Here is a 22379-nt window from a genome sequence, read left to right as displayed (position 1 = left end):
AAACAAGCTCTATTTATAATACGCAGAACAACAATGGTCTGTGAATGTTCTCAAAAACAATGTTTTGTATGTGGTTTTGTAAGTTTTTGTGTAAAAATGAGTATATGGTGGAAAAATACATGGTATGTTAGTCTGTTTGGTCCATTTTTGTCCCTGTTCCAGTTTGGAGAACTGTTAACAGCTGTGGATCATCGAGGATGATGTGCACAAAAAGAAACAGGGCAGCAGTTCTCTGAAATGTTTGTAGAGACACCATACAGGCGATACACCACATGATTAGTGACTGACATCTTCCTCCCCATCGCTCCTCTGTAGTGGTCAGTGTTGAAAGCTCTGAACAATACAATTTGTGACGTGAGGATCTGAGCTGGGGCAAAGTTTCCCATCCAAATCCTTGTCCTTAAAACATGCAAGACTTTTACATAGTAATTTCTTAATAAATTTGAGGTTAAATATATAAATACTGTCTAAGATAATACATAATATATAACATATATAATTGATTTTATATGTTTATCTTATGTATATGTATTTATATATATTTTACATATATATTTCCAAACATCTGATGAACATCTGTTGAAGCCTGTTCCAGTGGTTTTGCATGCAGGCTGGCAGCAGGGTCGAGTCTTCGCCTTTCAGGATATTTATTTGGACATGCTTCTCATAGGATTTCATATGCTTCATTTGGATGAAAGGCTCTTGATCCACCCCTTAATAACGCCTTATGTTTATCCCCTTCCACAATAAATCAATATCACGCGTATAACTGTCTGTACTGATTATTCTCTTCCTTTGAAAGTCAATGTTAAGTCTCAACTGTGTCCAGCAACTGGGACCATGAAACAGAGAGAGCTGTCACAGGCGTTTGAAGATCAATCCCAGATTTGTTCTGTTTTTGCCTTAGCATGGCACTCACATTTTACTCACAATGCATTCTTTATTATGTTGTCAGATGTTGACATTATATGTAAAGGGGCCAGGTTTTACATCGTTCTTGCCTATTGAATTTATCATTATAAAAGCATTTACTTGGCAAAGAGAACTATCCACCTGCAAACCCATATCATTCCCTTTAACATACCCTTGATTCTAGGCTGTCATTTTTTGAATTGAAGAATTTAAATGCTTTTTTTTCCCTTTAATGTTTGTTGATCCAGAGAAGTGAAGATACACCACCCTAGAGCATACACACACACACACACACACACACTTACACATTCACATCCTGCTCAACAGTCCATTCCAACTGAGGAAAGCAGGCATGAGCCAGGATGACTCACATTTCACTGCCTCTTAACCAGACGCACCTTAACAACAAATAAGCGTCGCTTAGGTTAGGCTTAAGTAAATATGTGAAAATTACAGCTATTACAGTGATGGGGAAGGCTTGAGGGCTTGTCACTTACTTAGATGATGATCCAGGTGTAAATCATTTGATTTGATGGCATGTTGATTATCATCATAACTATGTTGCTCCAAAATAATTGATCACAGACAGTTTTACTGTTGATGCAGATGAATTCATTCCAATCCCACTGAGTGGAGTTGTAAACAGAGTACTTAGGGGTGATGGCAGAGTGTTTTGTCTGTTTCCTTTAAAACATTTCCATTACTGTTACTGATATGCACAGGCGTTTCAAGATTGCTTATTAATTAGCTGTTTACGTTTAGATTTAAGCAGTCATTTCTACAAATATGAAGGTAAAGATGTGACAAATAAATGAAGTAAGTAAGAACATCAGACAATGTACAAATTATACAAATTGTCAGTACCAGAATTACTGACATGTTTTTTGTTTGTTTGTTTTTTTTTCTTTGGTCATTTATGAAAGTAAATAAATGGCAGTAAACAATTTTCTTTTGAACAGTTCTTCTAAGTCATTATGCAATTATTTGTATATTCGCCCAAAATTCGAAACACCTTTAGTGAAAGTCCAGATGGACTTTTATTGACCTCTACAGAAGAGAGGAAGATCTTAGTCTGATTTTTACTCTGGCCATGTCATGCATCCTCACAGAGGGAGAGCTCTGATCCCTTTATCTCCTCATTTGTAAAGCCTCTGCTCTGTTTGGAGTTTGCTAACGTGCCCTGCCCTGCTCTACCTTTGAAGCTTCCATTGCTGTGGAGGTGAAGTATTCACAGGGGAGTAGCAGCCAAATCCACATCTGTTGCAACATCTCTTGGCTGGTCATCAAATATTGTGCTGTCTAGAATAAACCTCTTCAAAAAAGACAGGAGGCATAAGTAGTAAGACTGTGGATCTGTGTGTGTGTGTGTGTGTGTGTGTGTGTGTGTGTGGTTTCTCACATGTTTTTACAAAGCATGGATTTTTGACATACTCCTCCCTCCTGCAGACAAATCAATTAACATGTCTCATTCTTTTATTACATCATGGAAAACATTGAAAAAGTGTAAAACAATGCCAAAAACGCCACAGACATTCCACCAGTCAAAGCTCAGTACCTAACAGCGATCCTATCTGAAAAAAACAGGGAGAGAAGATTCTGACTTTGATTTACATAGTTTTAAATCATAGCAAAGAATACATTTGTGTAAAAGCTGCACTTTTTTACCCAACAAAAAAACAGTTTAATGATGAATTTAAAATGATCACAACTTTGACTAACTTGATGCAACCTTTGGTAGTGATTATAAGACGCCCGGAAAATATGGAAAAGAACATTAAAAAATACATGGCTGTCAATCATGCTGAAACACTCTAAGAGTAGATAATTCTTTATGTCTGCTTACAGTGAATGTGCAAAAAAGAGCACCTATACTGTCCTGTAATGAGGGATCTTGCAGGTCAAAAGCACAAGCAAACTAATTGTCTAAGAGGTCTCTCATCACCCATGCCTAATGGTCAAATTTTGAAATTTGGTAAACCACTTGTAAAATTTGGCATCTAAGTTCACTCTATGATCATGTGGTTTGTTTCAGCTATATGCTGTATGAATAACGAATCTGAGTATGGTGATATTTTTTCTTGAACGTAGATGCTTGACAAAAACCAAAGGCACATGTATCGATTTAATAAAGGGTGTGTATTGCTACTTGCTACTGCCAACAAAACCTAATTTTGCCAGAGAATTTTCTTATACTACGGATGGCGAAGTTGCATTCCTGTGCAAGCACAAGCTTTTTGCAGCAGAGTTCTTGCTGTTTTTGGAGCGTTTCAGTCTCTTGGTGGCTTTGGAGACCCCATACCAACACCCTTGTGTTCGTACCATAACATGCCTGTGAAACCCTTGAGAAAACAAACAAACAACAGGGAGGAAGACATGGAGCTATGTTAGAACCCAGTGAACAAAGTTTTAGTATTGCTGTTGGCTTTGAATCCTCTCTCCTCGCACTGAACATGTGAACTAGCTTGATGTGTTGAATGTAAAGAGATCTTTCTGAGAAATCTTGCCAAATACTCCACTAGGTCTCAGTGCCAATGTAGAAAAAAAAAATTCTTGTCGAAGAAGCAGAAACACAGCATTGAACAATTGGTCAAAGGTTAATTAAGCTTGTCAGAAAATTGGAAAATTCAACTCCTTCAACTGTCAGCTAAACTTCACTGTGTTATTTTACTTTGTTATTTTGTTAAGCTGACAAAAACCCGGAGATCCATTTTCTCCGCTATGAACAGATGATCAAGAGATGGTGTTGAAATTTAACCTCATGTAGGTGAAGTGAAGTGAGTAAGTAGTGCATGCCAGTCTATTGTCTGTAGAGTAAGAACACCATCTATTGGTCTCCTGCATGACATTACATTGTCACCTCAAAAAACAAATGTAAGCCCTTTACCACTGTCTAGGGTTTTGCTGAAGTTGATGTTTTTGTTGTTTTTGTTGCTTTTCTAGTTTTTGTTGCTGTGAACCGCTGAATTGCGCTGCTTTGCTCTCTTGTGACATGACTGTCTCCCCGTGAAGAAGAGGTGAGGAAGCAACACGTACACAGCCTGTTCACTAATTTAATATCACTGTACCTCACAAAACATCACCACTGCTGATGTGCCACAACTAAATAGTCATGAAGTAAATTTAAAATCTCATTATTTTACAGCGGGTTTGACATATTCACATTACTTCATGACCATTTCATTTACTTTTTTTATTTAATCTTCTTTCCTTGTGGCAACTCATTGTGAAATATACAAAAACAATGAGATGAACATAATCTAACAACCTATAGCCAGCCTGCACCACTCTGGCTACAACTGTCTTGCAGAAAGTAGAGTTTTGGGCACAGCTAAGATCCTGCACCAGTTTAAAGCTGTAAGCCCAATCGAAGCCACCACCCGTGTCCTGAAAAAACTTGGTAGCGTACCGGAGTGGGAAAAAAAATCATTACTAGAACTATGCTTTTAATTTATGGAACTTTTTGCAAAGTCATCGGAACGTATTGTTAAGTTTTAATAGAACGTGGTGAAATCTTTTGTCCACGAAATGTTTAACTGATGAAAAAAAATTATCGGGAATTCTTTTATTTGATCTCCCCAATGACACAGAGCTTACACAAGTCTCAATATGAAATGAAATTCAGTAGTACAACTCATAACCATTAGATGGCAGTATTGTTACGAAATATCTCGCATGATATGTGTTTTTTTGATGTGCAAGATTTTTTTGTTAGCGAAGTACCTATAGTAGCCTACTTTCCATAACTGTTTTATTACAGAAACTGACAGTGCATTGTAATGCATTCCGAAGCTCATTAACGCACACCTGTCATAACTGCTTTGAGTAATTTTATTCTGCTTGGGACAGAATCATTGTTCATTTCTTAACTGTATAGTTATACTGCGCCAAACAGGCCAGTCGTGGGGTGGAGAAAGATGTTATTTCCTCTTTTATATATTTATATATTTATACAGATTGTCTTTTCTACGTCCTCATATACACCTTTTCGGCTCCTGATAACAATGCTGATTCTGAAAGCGGTTAAGTAATCCCGCGGCATACTCCGCGGGAAGGACATGTTTCTGCCAAAGTGGTCGTGCAACTGTGTCAGTACCTAGGAGCGGTTTAAAACTCACAGCAGTTTGTACTTGTGACTTACACGTGTAGAGCTGTTGAGCGATGGCGTCAGTGCAGGTTGCAGTTAGAGTCCGACCGTTGAATGAGAGGTTAGTGACATTTACTGACAAAGAACAGCAACAAAAGAGAAACACAAACTATTCTGTCACTCTCTTGTACAATTGTGTGTTGTCTCGTTCTACTCTCGTCGCTCTTTTAACAGAAGTGTGTAGTAAAGAAAGCATACCTTTATACGCTACAGTTGGGCTAAAGGTCGAACTTCTTCTTGTCGCTGAAATACAGACATTTCCCAAATACTGTAGCCAGACACCATGTTTCTAAAACGCCACTGTGTTATATGTATTACTTTAATGCATAGTATCAGTGCTGAAGTCTTTATCTTGCCTGCTTTCCGTATTCCTGTTGAATTTGCTCTAAATTTGGTTAATCATTTGAAAATGTGCCCAGTGGACTTTAACCTTTCATATTTAACGTATTTTGAGACAAAAGGTTTCTCAGTATATTTGTATTATATGCTAACATATATCGTTAAACTAATTATAATCAGTGACTGAGCTGTTGACCCTAAACCGTGTCTGTCAGATGATGACATTACCTAACCTATGCGTTTACATCACAGGGAGAAGGACTTATGTGCTAAGAACATAATTCAAATGGATGAAAACAAAACTTCCATTTCTAACATAAAGGTGAATATAAAGAAGTTAGTTAAGACAATAAAAATCACTCTGTCATTTTAATACCTAAATGTGTGTGTGTGTGTGTGTGTGTGTGTGTGTGTGTGTGTGTGTGTCAGTTGCTTGTTAAAAAATTGCATGCTTGTTAAGAGGATTTGTGATGTAGAGAGAGCCAATGATTGTACAAGTGTATTCATTTTTTAGGACATTCCCCAAAATGTGTTTGGAGAATCACAGAGGGAGACAGTGAAAACTTTCACTTTTGATTTCTCATATGACTCGTCTGATGCCAAAAGCCCTTGTTTTGCATCGCAAGAGAAGGTAAAGAAGTCTTTTCTGGAGCTCTTTTTGTCATCTCAGATGGCTTCTGTTATGAATGGGAATCACTTAAGGGGTGCATTTCTAATATTGAGGATTTGATTGTGGAAAGATCTTTTTTTTCCCTTTTTCACATTTACTCACATCAAAAAGATTCTTTAGCAAAGTGCACACTCTTATGGATCTACATCCACTGTGTTCTATACTTTGAAAGCTTAGGCTGCGAAATCTGTGTTGTCACCTTTTAATTATGCAAGTGCTCTGAATCTTTCAAATCATGTGTTCAAAGTGTCATTGAATTTGTGTTTTTTTTCTTTCTTCCTCCTCAACACTTCATTTGCTTAGTAAACTGTCATGATTGGAACTATGTGCTAACCATCTTGATGTAATATATATATATATATATATATATATATATATATATATATATATATATACACACACACACACACACACACACATATATATATGTATATGTATATGTATATATTAAAGTTTACATTTACATTTGTACATTTAGTAGACTCTCCTATCAAAAGTGACTTCCAAAACAGTCAGAATACACACCAGGCGTATAGCCATTAAGGAGCTGTCTGTTGCATAAGTACCACTGCTAAGTTCAGTATTACGCTGGATACAAATGCAAGAGTGTTGAGGGAAAATAAGAGAGTGGACTACAAGTGGGTCAAAAGCCCCCGTAATATCAACTATTGAGTACCACAGACAACAAATATCGCAATTGTGGTAAGTGATACTTAGCACCAGTCATAGCGGGAAGGAGGTCTACATGATAAAAAGTCAGTGCATACAGGACAGTGTAAGCATCAACTTAAATTTAATATTTGATTAATCTTATTTGATAAATTGCACACATTTTATGAAGATATCAACTTAAGAAGTCTGATTCACTACCTTAAATCACACAGGTCTAGAGTACACATATCCGGTTATCTAATCATTAATTTTTTGCTTAATATTATCTTCACTCTCTCAGGCTTGCTTTGTTTGAAATGAGTCCTTGACTAGAAATTGTCCCTTTTCGTCTGTCTCCTTGTGTTCACATTGTGAGGAGTTTCTGTCTGTGGAAGACCAAGGTTTCTCTTTGGCTCACTACAGACATCTTACACTTTTGCCTTCGAATATGTATTAAATCACCAGTGAGCGGAATGTTCCCAGTTAATGTGATTGTAACTGCAGATGATTGTTACTCCTGTTGCTCGCGGTCATTCCTAATGAAGAGAGTAATCTCTCTCATCAAAGGATGAAAATGGAACAGCTGCCCAGTTCTTTGTCACACTCTGCTGTTTTTGAATTACTCTGTGTCAGAGGCTTTTTTTGAAATCAGAAAAGTGTGCTTGTTTGTGTTTGTTTGTGTGTGTGTGTGTGTGTGTGTGTGTGTGTGTGTGCAACTTCAAAGCAACTTCATTGGATTATAGCATCCTGTTTTAATGACATGGACAGATAGGCTGCTGATGTCTCTTTGTTTAATAGCTAGTGGCATATTTCTAGAGAAAATACTTAAGATTCTGGCCATTCTGACGCCAGACATGAATCAGTATACTGACCTACCCTCCTGCATTGCTGATGCCATCTCCTTGATTTAAATTAAATGTCAGCTGTATATGAGTGCAGTCTCATCTGGCTGTTTGAATGTCTGTAATGATTTGGTCTGCTTGTGGCATAGGCATGCTTCTGAAACACGGTCGCCACTGTTAGCCCAGAAATAATTACCGCCTATGTTATTATAACAGTCATGGCAGTGTGTGGCATGAGGGGTTTGAAATGAGATTATAAAGTGAGTTCCTTTGCTCTTTCTCATTACTATCAGGAAAAAGTGGAGTCACTCTGGATTATCATCTTATTTGTCACACACTCCTCAGAATGGAAATATGTTACTCTTTTGATTCCCCTTTTCTAACGTCCACTGGCGCCTCTCTCTCTATGCTTCTCTCTATCTCTCCAGGTCTCTGTCTCCTATATTGATTAGATGTCCTTCTGTCATTACAGGTGTTCACAGACCTGGGCTTTGAGGTCTTGAGAGCTGCCTATGAGGGTTATAATGCATGCGTGTGTGCCTACGGCCAGACGGGCTCAGGGAAGTCCTACACCATGATGGGAAATCCTGTAAGCTTCATATTTTATGCTTTCTCTTCTGTTAGTTTTGAAGATCAGAGCATGTCAGAGTATTGGAGTATGTCAACATCACCCTTTCTACTCTGCCTGTCCATTGCGCAGGCAGGCGGTGATTAAGTTATCACCGGAATGTGGATTGGCCTTTTTCCTCTGCACTCACTATCTCCACACACATTTCTCTGTGCTAATCAGAAAATATGATGAGGGTAGCAGTCTCTGAGACACACACACACACACACAGAGACACACACAGACACACGCGTGTGCGCGCACAAACACGCACACACACAGACACGCACATGCACACACACACTCATACACGTGTGCACACACACACACACACACACACACACACACACTGCCAATGTTTCAACACACGCACACTGTGGCTGGTTGATCCAAGTACATACCCATGTTGCACTCTCTGTAAATGTTTACATGCTGGATACAGTTCTACACTGTATTTATATTGCACTCTGTTTCTTTTTGCACAGTACCTGTTTACACACTGTGTTACCGTTCGTACACTGTTTTACTGTTTTACAGTTCTGCACTGTTAAACTTATTTATATTCAACACACTGTGTCTTCCCATCGTGCTCCCCTCCCACCAGTTATAGAGCCCTTAGTGTAATGTCTCTCTGTAGCTTTAGCAGGGTCCTTCTGTAACGAAGTACATTTATTGTATTGTACTGTCTGTGGTCTTGGTGTCTTGGTATTTATTGTATTTATTGTATGTCTGACTGTATGTGCTGCTGTCTGTCTATGTTACACCATTTGGTTCAAGGAGGACGTCATTTCATCTGTGCTGTATGATGTACTGTATATGGCCGAGATGACAATAAAGCTCTACTTGCCTTGCCTTGACTTGACCTGACACACACACATGCACACGCACACACAGCACAGAGACAGTGTTCTTGACAGTATTCTTCATCATGACCTTGCAGAAGTCTACTGGTCGACAGGCAGTAGAATCGGATATAATGCAAGGTGTAAACAGGGCCAGAGAGAGAGAGAGGGGACCATTGAGATTTGTGCCTGTTGACCAGTAGACTTCTACAAGGTCACGATGAAGAGCACTGTCAAACATGCTTGATAATCGTACAGGCCTCTTTAATATTTTCTCCGTCCAGTAGGGTAATTAAAACCAGAACACTCACAAATCATAAGGATAGGGCTTGGAAGGCTTTCGGATTCCCAGCAGGAGGGGCAGGTGTTGTGTTTGTAATAAAGAAAAGTGTGGATGAATGGATTAGTCTATGGAGAAGTTAGGAGACTGTAGGTGAGGGTCCTGTCATAGCTCTGGTTGAGCCCCTTGTGAAGTGAGCCGAGATTTCTCTTTTGTGTTTCCTTCGGTCAAATTTTGATACATGTCTGTGTACGTTAGAAGAGATGCAAGTGACATTGTCAGCCATGGAATTTTGCTACTTTTTACTTCCCACTAAAATAGCTTGACATTCCACAGGAGGAATTAGCAGCATATTTGGCCAATTAATTAATAGTGCCTGATATATTACTTCAGAATTGCAGAAAGGTTACAACTTACATGAATTGTAGATACTCAGAGCACTGAGTTATTCAACTCTGGAATATTTTTCTCATAAACTCTCTCTCTTTTTGTGACCAAGTAGTGGATTTTTTATAAATAAACCTTTCTCAACAGTGTAAGCTTTATACCATGTGTTGTGTTTATTCACTGTCAGAGCGACGTTGGTTTGACACCACGGATCTGTGAGGGGTTGTTCCAGCACATTGCATCGACCTCACAGAGAGACGGAGTGTCTTTTCACACAGTGGTCAGGTAAGTGATCAATTCCAGGGTTGGATGCTTGTATTCTATAGGTTATTGAATGATTCTGCATTGTCCAAATACTCTTCAGTTCATCCTTTCTTGTGTTTTTGGTCTCCTCATGAAATGGTAGTTTTGTTGAAGATGCTGTAAGGCATCCATGTGATATTTGTCTGTCATTGCCTCAAACACTCACTGTCAGAAATCTATGAATTCTTTTCTAAGTGAGTCATTCAGATAGTCCAGTCCAGACACTTAAATGCCTTAAAGACTTGCTTAGCCCAAGTCAGGAGTACTATAGAGTGTATTGAATGGGCTGTGAAGGTGGGTGGTTAGATAGGAGAGTGTTTGGGTATTGAAAACATACTCTAATATGACAAAGTACTGGACTCCCACACCGGAGGGGGACTGACAGTCTCTGTCTTTCTGTTAATTAGCCCTTCTCTCTCTGGCCCTCTCTCAAGGGTACTCCTAATTAGCAAGGTCCTAATTACTAACAAATGAGCAGGAAGGTCACGGTTTGGACTTCACATGCTCTCTGTGGGCGGTCCTCACAGCGGTCGCCTGGCAGAGGCACGGATGAGCTGTACGGTTGTGAAGATGAGGCCAAGCCTTATCACCTGCCGTTAAATTGAACTGGCATAGTCGCTAAGCACTCACTGACTGCCTCTCTGTACCCTTGAGCTTCCCTCATGACCTCTGCTGACTTGACATTTTTTTTAGAGGTGTTGCAGTATTTAGTTGCTTTCCATCCTCTAAAGAAAGTACTTTCTGGATGTTTCTTGAGGGAAAAACAGAGCACTCATTCCAAACACCAACTGTAAAATTTTGATGAATACACTGTTGGTTTGCTCTGAGAGGAACAGCAGCCAATGTTTGCCCAGTCTGACTTGATTACTTCAGCCTCTACTGCTTATAAACACAGTTTGTCAGTCTGAGTGCTTTTGAGTTTTTTCACAAGGGCTCCCTGAACACAGCTGTGTAGAACCTCTTTGTCAGTTATAATTTTAATTCTTTTCCTGTCCGGTCAATGTTTTTTGGGGTTTTTTTTTCTGTTCATATGGCTTATGGCTCAGCTGACAACTGTGTAATTTTTGTGTTTCAAAGCCGAACAGTTGATTAAATAAACTTTCTCAGTGTAATGCTTTTGTCAGGAGAAAATATTGTAATTTTCATCTGTTTACACCAAGTCATTCATACTGGGTTTAAATTAGGCAGGTCATTGACTTGAGTTTTCCAAACAATTGAACAAAAATACTCACTGTCAGAATGATGCTAATAAAAGTCAGTCTTCTAACGCAGCTGACTGAAAATTTGTCTCAGCAGACATCATGTTGTCTCTTTACGAACAAAGAATTAATGAGGAAAATGTCGCTGTCTGAAATCGCTCTAAATTGTACGGGGCATGTTTAGCAAATTTATTAACCATAATGAGATTTATATGTGACTCTGCACACAATTGCTTTCAATCTGAATATTATAATTCTGCTATTTGGTGTCGTGTCAATGGAACAGCCTCACCAGGCTCATTTAGCAGAGCTCCCTGATTGGATGTGTCTTCCACCGCTTCAGTGATAATGCTATAAAACGCTTTTAAATGCTTCTCTCCTCTTTCTTTTTTCCCCCACAAATTTGGTCAGCTACCTGGAAATCTATAATGAGCGTGTGCGGGACCTCTTACGGAGCAGGTCCTCAGAGGGCTGTAATCTGAGAGTACGAGAGCATCCCAGGGACGGTCCATATGTGGAGGGTGAGTACTCTCTGGATTGTAGCTCTCCTCATAATGAGGAGCAGAACTGAGAACAGTAAGAGCCAAAGCAGTTAGTAGACTGGACTGAAGTTTTTCACCTGTGAAACAATGCTTTGGTTTATATGGTACAGAGACACAATAAAAATTTCATGTTTTGTCAACGGTACGTATTTCTACCCAGAGAGGAGAAGGAGTTTGCACCTAATTTCTCGGCAACAAAACATAAATGTAACACTTTGAAAAGGAAAACCTGTAGCAGCACTGTGATATTTCAGTGCTAGCATATCATTAAAGACGTTGCTTGTCAGTAAGCTACGTTCTTCAGATTCGTGCAGAAAACGCTGAAGTCACAGAAAGTCCTGTTTGTAACAGGGTCTTGCATTTGTTATGCTGGCTGATTATAGCAGCAAACTGAGTTATTATGAGTAAGCTTAAAAATGTCTGAGATGAATTGGTGTCACAGCTCTGTCAAAGCATCAGGTGCAGAGCTACAGACAAGTGGAACAGCTTTTGGAGCGAGGCAACGAGAGACGCAGCACGGCCAGCACGGGCATGAACCAAACCAGCAGCCGATCTCACGCCATCTTCACCATCAGCTTCACCCAGGTTACACCACCCTCACTACTCAAGACTCTTCAACAGCTGTAAAAACACAGAGACACAATGTGTACACAGCACACACCCATGCCTCTGTGTGTGTGTGTGTGTGTTTTTGTGTGTTTGGGCAAATGAATGCGTACTTGACCTGGTGTGACTTGTTTGCGAGCTTAAAGAAGAGTCTGCGTATTTACCTGTCTTTATTAATGAAGTAGGTTGTGAAGTTGGTCATGTGTAGTTAAATTCTACTGAGCATAAATAACATTGTACTTGTCTGTTCAGTGTTATTTTTGTTTGTCATCCTGTGATTTCTGTTCTTCAGTGATTAATGAAGTGTGTGATGAAATGGTTCACAAAGTCTGTGCTAAGTGAGAAATTGGACCTATTGAGAAATAATGCTTTAATGTATTTTTTGTAGCTTTAAGCTACAACGCAAGGCCTCCTGAGTTCCAATTAACCAGCTATTGTGTGTTATTTATTCATATCTCAGCTATCAGATCATTTTTTAGAAATTTGGAAATGGAATAGACACATTGTGTCTTTGGCAAGATCTTAACTGTAATAGTGGTACAGTAATTACCGTATTATGTTTGTATCAATATCATACATTTCTACTCATACAGTTTTGGCCTCCTTGATGTACTTCTTAAACATTTTTACATTTTATGATATCTCTCAGATGAAAAGTCCAAGCTTTTTTTTTTTAATGATTCATTCCAGATATTTTTAAAACAGTGCGAAATGACTTGAGTTTTCTGTCTGTGATTATATGTGTTAATAAGAGTTAATTTCTTTTAAATCTCTATATTGTCTTTTGAAAGCTACTGTCAGATTCCGCAGGCAGTGTTGTAACAGCGGGAACAGAAGCCTTCTAATTTTTTTGTTCATTTGTGTTGTGCTGTTGCCAGGCCAGGTTTGATGCAGAGATGCCCTGTGAAATGGTCAGCAAGATCCACCTGGTAGATTTGGCTGGCAGCGAGCGAGCGGATGCCACCCGCGCCACAGGCGCTAGGCTAACGGAGGGCGCAAACATCAACAGGTCCCTGGTCACGTTGGGGAATGTTATTTCCACTCTGGGTAAACAGGTTTCCTAGGAGACCATACGCAATTCTTCATGACATTGTTTTACCTCTTCTTCCAAGTATCAAGATATACAGTATGATCAGATCTGTGTGTTTGACTACTCCTCGTATATATGTTCTCTGGCCTCCTCTCTCTCCTCTCCCCTCTCTACTCCCTCTAATTACACAGCTGATACCTCTGTGAATGGAGGCTCAAAGAAGAGGCAGGGGTTTGTTCCCTACAGAGATTCTGTACTCACCTGGTTGCTGAAGGACAGTCTGGGAGGAAACTCCAAGACTATCATGATTGCGAGTATGATAGAACTGGCGAAAAGCCTTTTCCTCTGTAAAGAAGCATGAGATCATTCAACTGTACGTTTGATTAGATAAACCAAGAACAGGTTATTTATCAGTCCCCACTAGCTATGATGAACACTGCCGTTAATCCTCCTCATTCCCCCTACAGACATGCCTTCTGTCTTTATGCTTGTTTGTCATGAAAGTGACACTTCATATAATTTTCTAATTGTGTTCTCAATTCTTCCTTAAAGCCATCTCTCCAGCTGATGTGAACTACAGTGAGACTCTGAGTACACTGCGCTACGCTAACAGAGCGAAAAACATTGTGAATAAGCCCACGGTGAATGAAGACAGCAATGTGAGGCTGATCAGAGAGCTGAGGGCAGAGATCGCTAAGCTGAGAGCACTGCTAGCTCAAGGGAAACAGGTGGGCAGTGAAGATAATGTGTTTATTTTCTAGGCTTTTATCATCCGTTTCTTAATTCAAATTCTTTTTTTCATCATTACATACGCTTTATGCGGCAGAATGTTTTGCGGTACTCTATGAATAAACCATTTGCATTTTTATTTGTATTTGTATTTCTATTCATACTGTTATCACTAACATTCTGTGCGAGTGTGTTTTGCTTGTAATTTATTTTTACATTGATCATACAGTTCCCCTTGGTGGACAAGTCCTCAGAAAACAGTGTGGAGGAACAACTTCAGCAAAATGAAGCCAAAGTAAGATTTTGGGGTGTGTGTGTGTGTGTGTGTGTGTACATTCAGTCACACTGTCATATAAAACACTGTTGTTCTGTGTTGTGTTGAATTACTGTGAGCTAGAGGTAGTTTCATCATGGATGCTACACACGCCTTGCTGCTTAGATAATTAAAGTCTTTGTCTCTGGAGTGAAAATGCTGAAGCAGGATCATCCTCATTATATTTTTATTAGCGTGAGTATATTCAGCTTGCTTATTATTATGCTATTATAGCAGACCAACATGCAAGTTTGACTAAAACCACAATATGTAGGTGGACAGTTCCTTTGCCTCCTGTTCCTGGAACAAATTTCTATTTGTTGTTTCGTCCTTTGTTCTTTTTCCCAGGTTCTGGAGCTGACGAAGGAGTGGACCAGCAGATGGCCTGAGACCCAGAACATTCTGAGGGTTAGTGGACAGTCCGCACACTTCAAAAACTGCAAATATTCAAAAATGAGAAGAAAAGCATATAGAAATAGACTAGTTAACATATACCCAAAGTGCTTTAATGGTTTATTTTGCCTATGTGTCTCCTCTCTTAAATTATTAAGCTTTTACAGCTGTTAAGAGGTAATATAAACAGTCTAAAATAGTTTATGCTGTAATGTTTCTGGTGTAAAGAATAAAAATGTATTCTGCAACTAAAAGAATGTAAGTAGACTGTAACTTAAAGGATTCAGCATAATGTGACCTCATTTCCTTCAAATGACAGTGTATTCCTCTCTCTAAATGTATCCTTTTGCCAAATGGAGTAAGAAACAAGTTGTGATGTTGTCTGTTGATTTAACTTTCTAAGTGACTGTGCTGTCCAGGTCTTTTGGACACTGTATCCATCACCCAGCGTCTTCGTCTCTCTATCTTTGTGTCTCTGTGCTGAGGGCAGCATTGATTTTAGGCCCATCAGCTGTTTTGTAATGAGAGAAGCAGTGGCAATCTTTTCACAATCCTCCCCATTTGCTGTGGATGAACAAACAAATCAATGCAGCCCTCCCCAGTTCAGTTCAGTGCTGGGTATGTGCGTAGTGCAGCCAATGAAGTCCTTTCCACAGAGAGTAAAAACAAAAAAAAAACAAAACTCACACGCTCTGAGATCTGCCTTAAAGGTATAGTCTATTAGAGCAGCAACATGGTTCACTGGGGCTGTTTCAGGGACTGCTATATACTGCTGTCCCTCTCTCCGTCCCTGTCGACTTGCTCCACTTGGAAAAGGGGAGAAAGTGCCATGAACACTGCCAGCCAGCCAACAAACCCCCTACACTTTCACACTTTAGTCAGTTCAATATCTGCAGTAGAGTCCCACTCAAATGAGCCAGGATTTAGTCCCTCCACACACACACACACACACACACACACACACACACACACACTTTTTATTTTCTTATTATAGAGCCCCAAGGCAGTGGAGTAAATCTCTCGTTTCTGACCCAAAATCTTTGCTTGTTTGGAGCAGGTGTGACATGATTGGATCATAGCACAGGGGGCTTCACTGTGTGGTTGTGTGAGACATAGACATGTTGATTGTTGTGCTGTAATATGTGCTATGTGGAAAAAGCAGAGGAGATTTAAGGCCATAAACTCTAACTGTCAGAGTGTCACTGCAGAGACTCATTGGTATGTGAGACTGCCACCTCTCTCTCTCTCTCTCTCTCTCTCTCTCTCTTCCCCTCTGCTCTTCACTCTCACTCTCATTGCCCCTCTCGCTTTCTCTCTCTCTCTCTCTTCCTCCCTCACTCTCTCCTCTCCTGTCTGAATCGCACTCACTGCCTCTCTTGCTTTCTGTCTCCATCTTTCTCTCTCCGTTTGCCCCTTCTACATTGCTGTCAGCAGCCTCTCTTGCTTTCTCCTTGCTTCTCTGTGCATGTGTGTGTGTTTGTGTGTGTGCATGTGTGTGTGCGCACATGCACGGGTATGCATATTTGTGTTGTGGCTCTTATAAAGCCCATGGCATGCTCTATCACTCTATCATTTTGTTTTTTTCTCTCTCTCTTTTTCTGCCTTTTTTCCTCTCTTTACACACACACACACACACACACACATGCATACACACACACACACACGACCAAACAAAATGTAGCAGATGGCAGTCTCTGAGCTGTGCAGTCTCTGAGCTCTGAGCTCCGTCTGCTTGGGTCCAGTCCGTCAGACCAGGGAGCCGTAGAAGGCCAAAGCGCTTTGACTCTGATTAGCTATTATTCATTTTTCAGTCCGCGCCCAGTCCGTCTGCCGCCTCCCTCCATTCTGCTGCGAACAGCATGCCAGAAAAGAGGTGTTAGAGGAGTTCTCACATGGCTTGAGAGCAAGTTATTGTTGGTGTGTGACACTCCCTGAAGTCTGGTCGCTTTCTCTCAGCTGCTGATGGCACAGCACTGACTATTTAAATGTGAATAAACACCTCAAAAGGGACTTTGCTGCAAAGTTTTTAATTTTCCCATAATGAACAGCGTCTTTTGTCTTTGTTAATCCTTTCCCTTGTTTTCAAACATTGCCGAGTTTTGGAGGGAAAAACACCGGGAATGATGAAAAAAGGACACATCAGAGCGAGAGAAGAAAGGATTCTCTCAAGGCTTAGAGAATTCACAGATTTCACACCTTTTCTTTCTCTCTCCTTTTTCTGACCTAGAGAATTTTAAATGAAGTTGCTTGATTAGCTGACAAGTCCTTAGTCCCACGAGAAGTTCCGTTATTGCACTGAAGTATGCTGTAATGAGGGGATTTACACACTTGTTTTGGCATAGAATATGTTCAAAATATTTCTGCCAAGCTGCCAGAATTCACATTTCCGTCTGTCATGTGATTTGAGCAGCAGTATTTACAGAGGAAGGCAACATGCGCTGAGCATGACAATAAAAATTCTCAGAATTGCAAGCTTTGAAGACTATGCACGACAAAGATTTGTTTGTTAGTCTTATTTAAATGATGAAAAATGAATATTTAACCGACATGTTAATCTGGAATAACCTATAATAACCTTTAGGCAATCGTAATGATGGTTGCACATACTTGCCAGAACAATCCCTCTTTTTTTAACTTGTTTGAAGGGCCATTGTAAATTCTTGGAGGTTGTTGAGGAATTAACATTAATCTTATGCACTGCAACTTTTTTGGGCACTTTTTTTTAGTGCAGCCAAAAAATGTAGTGAAATCGTATCTGAAGTTGCTCTTTTGCTGTCTCATTAACGTACATTGTTACTGCCTGTGATTTGAGAAGTCCACCACTAGATGGCACTGTAGTTCTTCTGCAGAGTGCCATGTTCGAATAGGAACCAGAGAAAGGCAATAAACAAAGAAAGTCTGCCTGCTGTTGATATTTAATTTTCCAGCTATTTAGATTAGAATGGCATCCAGAAACCATTAAAGTCTTTTAATGATGCTGGAGTGGACATGGGGCGGAAAAAAGAGGCAGAGGAGAAGCAGATGACTAAGATTTCTCTTTCTCTTAGTGAGAAACATTAGACTGAGCACCTCAAAGGCTGAGCTGAGCTCTGCATGCTTACAATATTCCCATCAACACAGCACTTTTGTGTTTATATGATAGTGGTATATGTTCAGTAACAATGTGGGTAGTTTGTGTACCAGTAACACATTAGTATATTTGCTCTCTCATCCTCTCGTGTGGTGCCCTTGTCTGAATTTGGTTCTTTTTCTCATGTAATTTGTGGATTGTCTCAAACATTTGCGTATTGCTTTCTACATGGAGCGTGTCTCCTTCAGTTGGATACCCTGAGAAATGAGGAAGATAAAGATAGAGAGGAAGATTCACAGTTAGATCAGGTTGTTTAGGACTGATTAGAAGATTAAAGAATTGTCTCAAACAAAGGTCTTCCACCGAAACACCAGCAGAAGCACAGTTCATTTCTACTGTACTAGTTTGGATTGCTTCATGCATAGTTTCATATCAGTGAAGAACAGCAGGAAGAAGCTTTGTGGTGTAGATAGTGCTTTCACATACTGTTTTGGACTCACCTTATAAGACCTCTAAAAAGATGCTGAAAGTTGCTGAGGCGGCTTAAGCGTATTATTGTAAGTTAGGAGACATAAAGGTTGGAAACGGTGCTTGCTGAATGGAAGATCGCTTTTGAGGAGCCCCAAGGTAGTGACTCAGGGGCATGTAGAAGGGTAATTCAAAGCACAGTGCAGTGAAGCTCATTACGGGACAGCACGGCAGTTCTTAATTAAGAGATTTTGATTAGACACATATGGTGGACTAATCTCTAAGCATCTACCACATTAATTAATACAGCCATGCTGTAAATCTCGCATTGTGTGTTCAAGGGGAGTTCAAGTGACTCTGTACTAACAGCACACGGGGCTGGGTCTCTATGGGCATGTCGGACAGAATGAGCCGAACGCGAGCGTAACATCCGTGCCACTCCATGCCAGCAGGCCGGTTCGAACACACTTCACTACGTGATGGGCAGCCTAAGATGCCACCAGGGCCGGCATCCTGCCTAAACCCAAGAATTATCTTGGCTTCATGGAATGTTTGATAAATGCTCAGCCTAGAGAGTTGAGCTTTTGCCTTGTTCTGTCATCTGAGTGGCATATGAGGAATGAAAATGAGGTGACACGTCCTGTGTGAGGGTAAGGGAGTGTTGGAAACAGACCCGTCCAAACAGGGAGGGCCCGTGTGTGTCTGGCAAAGTTTGAGAAAAGGAGAAACTCTTCCATCTGCAGTGGGGTTATCTGCTGTGCCAAACCCCATCTTCCACTCCATGTAAATCATTTAGGATGATTTGAGAAGAAAAGGCCAGCTGTTTGGATCTTTTAACTGAAGCTGGGCTATTCTCTGAAAGGTCACTGATATTTTCAGTTTTGTAAGACAGCACTTTTATGGGGCTTAAGGCGCAGGTAGTGTACTGATGTCTGCTGCCGTGCAGCTAATGAATATGAATGCCTGTGTTGAGTTTTGTTCTACTTAGTTTAGGTTTCACGGCCAGTGGTTCAACTTATCTGTCAGGTGAAAAAGGTTGAGCAAGACAATTAAAATTACCTGCAGTATTTGCTTTGTGGATATATTTTATCCCATGGCTCTTAATGTTTGTCTATTTTAGTTCTCTATTATCTTTTTCTATTTATGCTGCGTGGTATGTGCTGTTATTATTATATTGCCATATCTGCGATGTCTGTTTTTTGTCATTAGACAAATATCCTCTACTGCTTCGCACAAAGGGTTAATGCTGTTGACAGACTTGATTTGCTGATTTGTGGTGAGTAAATTGACGCTTTTAGAGAGAAGCAGCAATTCTTCTGCCGGGGACGTAAACAGAATCTTAATTCGGTATCTGAGACGGATTTGGAATGCAAAGTTATGCAGCTGTGGCTCCTTAGATTGGTTACAGGGTGTGCAGGGAAGGGATTGCAATTAATATGAGATGGGTTCAAGAGTAGCCTTTCAGAGCGAGGGAGAGAGAGAAAGAGACAGAGAGAGAGAGAGTGAGAGAGAGCAAAAGAGGGAGAGGGAGGGAGGAATCAAAAGTGAGAGAGAAAGAAAGTAGCAAATTTTCCTTCTCTCTTGAACCATTCCAATTCTTGGGAGCTGCCAGGGTGATGGGGCCGGGTTGTGTTTGTTAATTTGAAAGAGCTCATAGAGAAGTGCAGACTAGGTAGGATTGATGGCAGATATGGGGGTCTAAACAGGGCAGTTTATCTTCCTTCCCACTCTTCCATTTGTTTTCATTTTGGAGAAAAATGCTCGGATCCTCAGGGCCAAATCCACTGTTCCTGTTGAGGTTGTTTCATACGAGCGTTGATGCTGTTTAGGCTGGAAGATGAAAGGAGATCCTCTTTGTCATCCCGCTTTCCTCTCCTCCCTATTTTTCATTTCTTTCACAAATACCATTCTCCATCTCTCCGTCCTGTCTTGTTTCATTTACATGTCGTTAATGGGACATTTCAACCTTGTTGACATATAAGACTAATTTTTTTTTTTTTTTTTTTCTTCAAATTTTCAATCAATACGACATTTCACAAGCTGACCAAGCAAAAACAGGTCCACATTTTGTCCCCAAAAACAATAGTAAAAGTTGCTGTTTCATCTTTTGTGAGAACAAATGAAACTAGTTTCAACACAGTGATACATCACTTAGAAAAACCTCTGCTCACAAAAGGCCTCTCCTTTTTTTTTTTTTTCTTTGATATTTTAAAAATCACATATTTGGAAAATAACAGTCAGCATGGCCACCACTGTTAATAGCATGGTGAGTCAGTACAGTTTCAAGAGAATTTTAGCCTTTTATGCAAAAGCATTTTTGATTAAAAAAAAACAACAACATCTAAATATTCTAAAAATCGTAAAAATTGTTCAGAAAAACAACTGTTATATAAATAAGGCTGACTATCACATTTAAATGTATTAGTCATGAGTTGCAGTAATACATAATCCAATACAATAATAATGATTACATTATTGATCTACAGTACCCAAAGCTGAAAATAAGCATCTGAAATGGTCTGGCAGGAACACAATTGTATTACAAACAAACGTATTAAATACATCAAAAGATGAGCAGTTGCTGCTGAAGATGTGAATGACACATTTGTAAACATTCTCAGTCCTCTCTGTCTCTGAGCTGAACTCACATGTGATATGGTCACATGATCCAAGACCCTGCATGTGTTTCCAGACTGCAGGCATGGAGACCTTTTGGATCCTGACCAGTGTTCAAATGTGAATCTCCTGTCTTCATGAGCATCATTTAACCTCCTATCACTCAATGTTCCCTACCAGGAAGGAGCCTGGTTTCAACGCTACTCTCTGACGAGGATGTGTTACTCATGCTGTACACCAGATCTGTCTCTCTCCGCCTTTATCTAATTTTGAAATTCCTCAGGCCATGGTATTTTTTAATGTTTTTTTTTTTTTATTTTGTTTTATTTTTTAAATCACTGAGTGTCATCAGAAGTGTATCCTTTCTATTGATATGTTTCTACAGACTCTTCCTCACTGGCAATAGACTGTTTGTATGGAATATTACCAACTTTTTCTTTTCATACATGATGAATTTATGTTCACACATGATGAATGGCAAGTAATAAAACAACAGCCCTTAATGGTTTTTCCTGAAAAGCCAAGGTCATTTCAGTGACTGCTCCCTCCCTGCCAGCCGGAGAAAATATCTTCTAATATACATTTAAACAGTCCCTGATTTAACTGTGCTTACACCCCCAGTCTGATCTTAGAATCCATCTATATCAGAAAAGAAGACTGTGACCAGTGTGTGGCTTTTTTTTTTTGTTACTGTTAAATGGACATATGGTGTTTAAAATGCCAAAAGCAGACAGCAATTTGAGGAGTTCAGGAGCTGTACCAAGAAATCCATTACAGAAAGAAAATGGAATGAATTAGTGTGGATGATGACTTTTATGATGAGAGTTTAAATGGTGCCCAAGTCTTGCTGCTACGGTGGTTCGGAGCATAGTTAATTATGTTCACCACCTGCTTCCATCAAAAGAGTGGGAGTAAAATGGAACTTCTCTCCACAAAGCTGAGCTGCAGCAGGGTTCTGGGTGTCCTCTACCCTGGCTTTGTGAGAATCTCAGCCCTGCCTGGCGTATCCTGAAAGTGACACAGCACATTAATCTGCCAGACTCTTCTTCACCTCTAATGAAGTCTTTGAAGAATTCATTTAATTAAGTGTGGAGAGCTCACAGTCAATGCCTTTCCCTCTTCGTTAGGAAAAAGGATTTTGCTCCACTCACCACTGTCGATGGAGTGGAAATGGACGTATCTTTCACTCTCTTGGAGAAAAGAAAGGAGGGAGGGAAATGAGATAGAGGGAGAGAGAGGGGTTGCTCCTGTCACCCGGTTGCTGCTAATATGTCCCGTATATTTTGGTAGAAGTAATCTTGATCACTCATATGAAAGCTGCGTGTCTATTTATTACATGTTAGACAGACCATTTAACACACTCGCTTTGTGGGGTCAGCAGAATTACTAATTGCTAACATTACTAATTCAGCACCGATTCTGGGTCCCGTTTTTAG

At 40.0% G+C, this 22379-nt stretch overlaps 1 protein-coding gene across 1 annotated transcript in view; it reads left to right on the top strand.

Annotated features, from left to right (window-relative positions):
- Positions 1-5028: 5028 nt before the first annotated feature.
- The window catches only part of kif16bb (kinesin family member 16Bb), a 34039-nt gene continuing 16688 nt past the window's right edge, over positions 5029-22379 (top strand). The window contains exons 1-12 of the mRNA XM_030772308.1: positions 5029-5117; positions 5648-5717; positions 5910-6026; positions 8031-8147; positions 9862-9959; positions 11588-11697; positions 12161-12303; positions 13203-13371; positions 13546-13668; positions 13907-14082; positions 14313-14378; positions 14745-14804. Coding sequence (XP_030628168.1) covers positions 5071-5117; positions 5648-5717; positions 5910-6026; positions 8031-8147; positions 9862-9959; positions 11588-11697; positions 12161-12303; positions 13203-13371; positions 13546-13668; positions 13907-14082; positions 14313-14378; positions 14745-14804 — 1296 coding nt within the window. The 5' untranslated portion in view covers positions 5029-5070. The remainder of the gene's footprint in view (positions 5118-5647; positions 5718-5909; positions 6027-8030; positions 8148-9861; positions 9960-11587; positions 11698-12160; positions 12304-13202; positions 13372-13545; positions 13669-13906; positions 14083-14312; positions 14379-14744; positions 14805-22379) is intronic.

This window comes from Chanos chanos, chromosome 4, assembly GCF_902362185.1.
Source record: "Chanos chanos chromosome 4, fChaCha1.1, whole genome shotgun sequence".
Classification (NCBI taxonomy): domain Eukaryota; kingdom Metazoa; phylum Chordata; class Actinopteri; order Gonorynchiformes; family Chanidae; genus Chanos; species Chanos chanos.
This window is presented reverse-complemented; position numbering and strand designations above follow the sequence as displayed.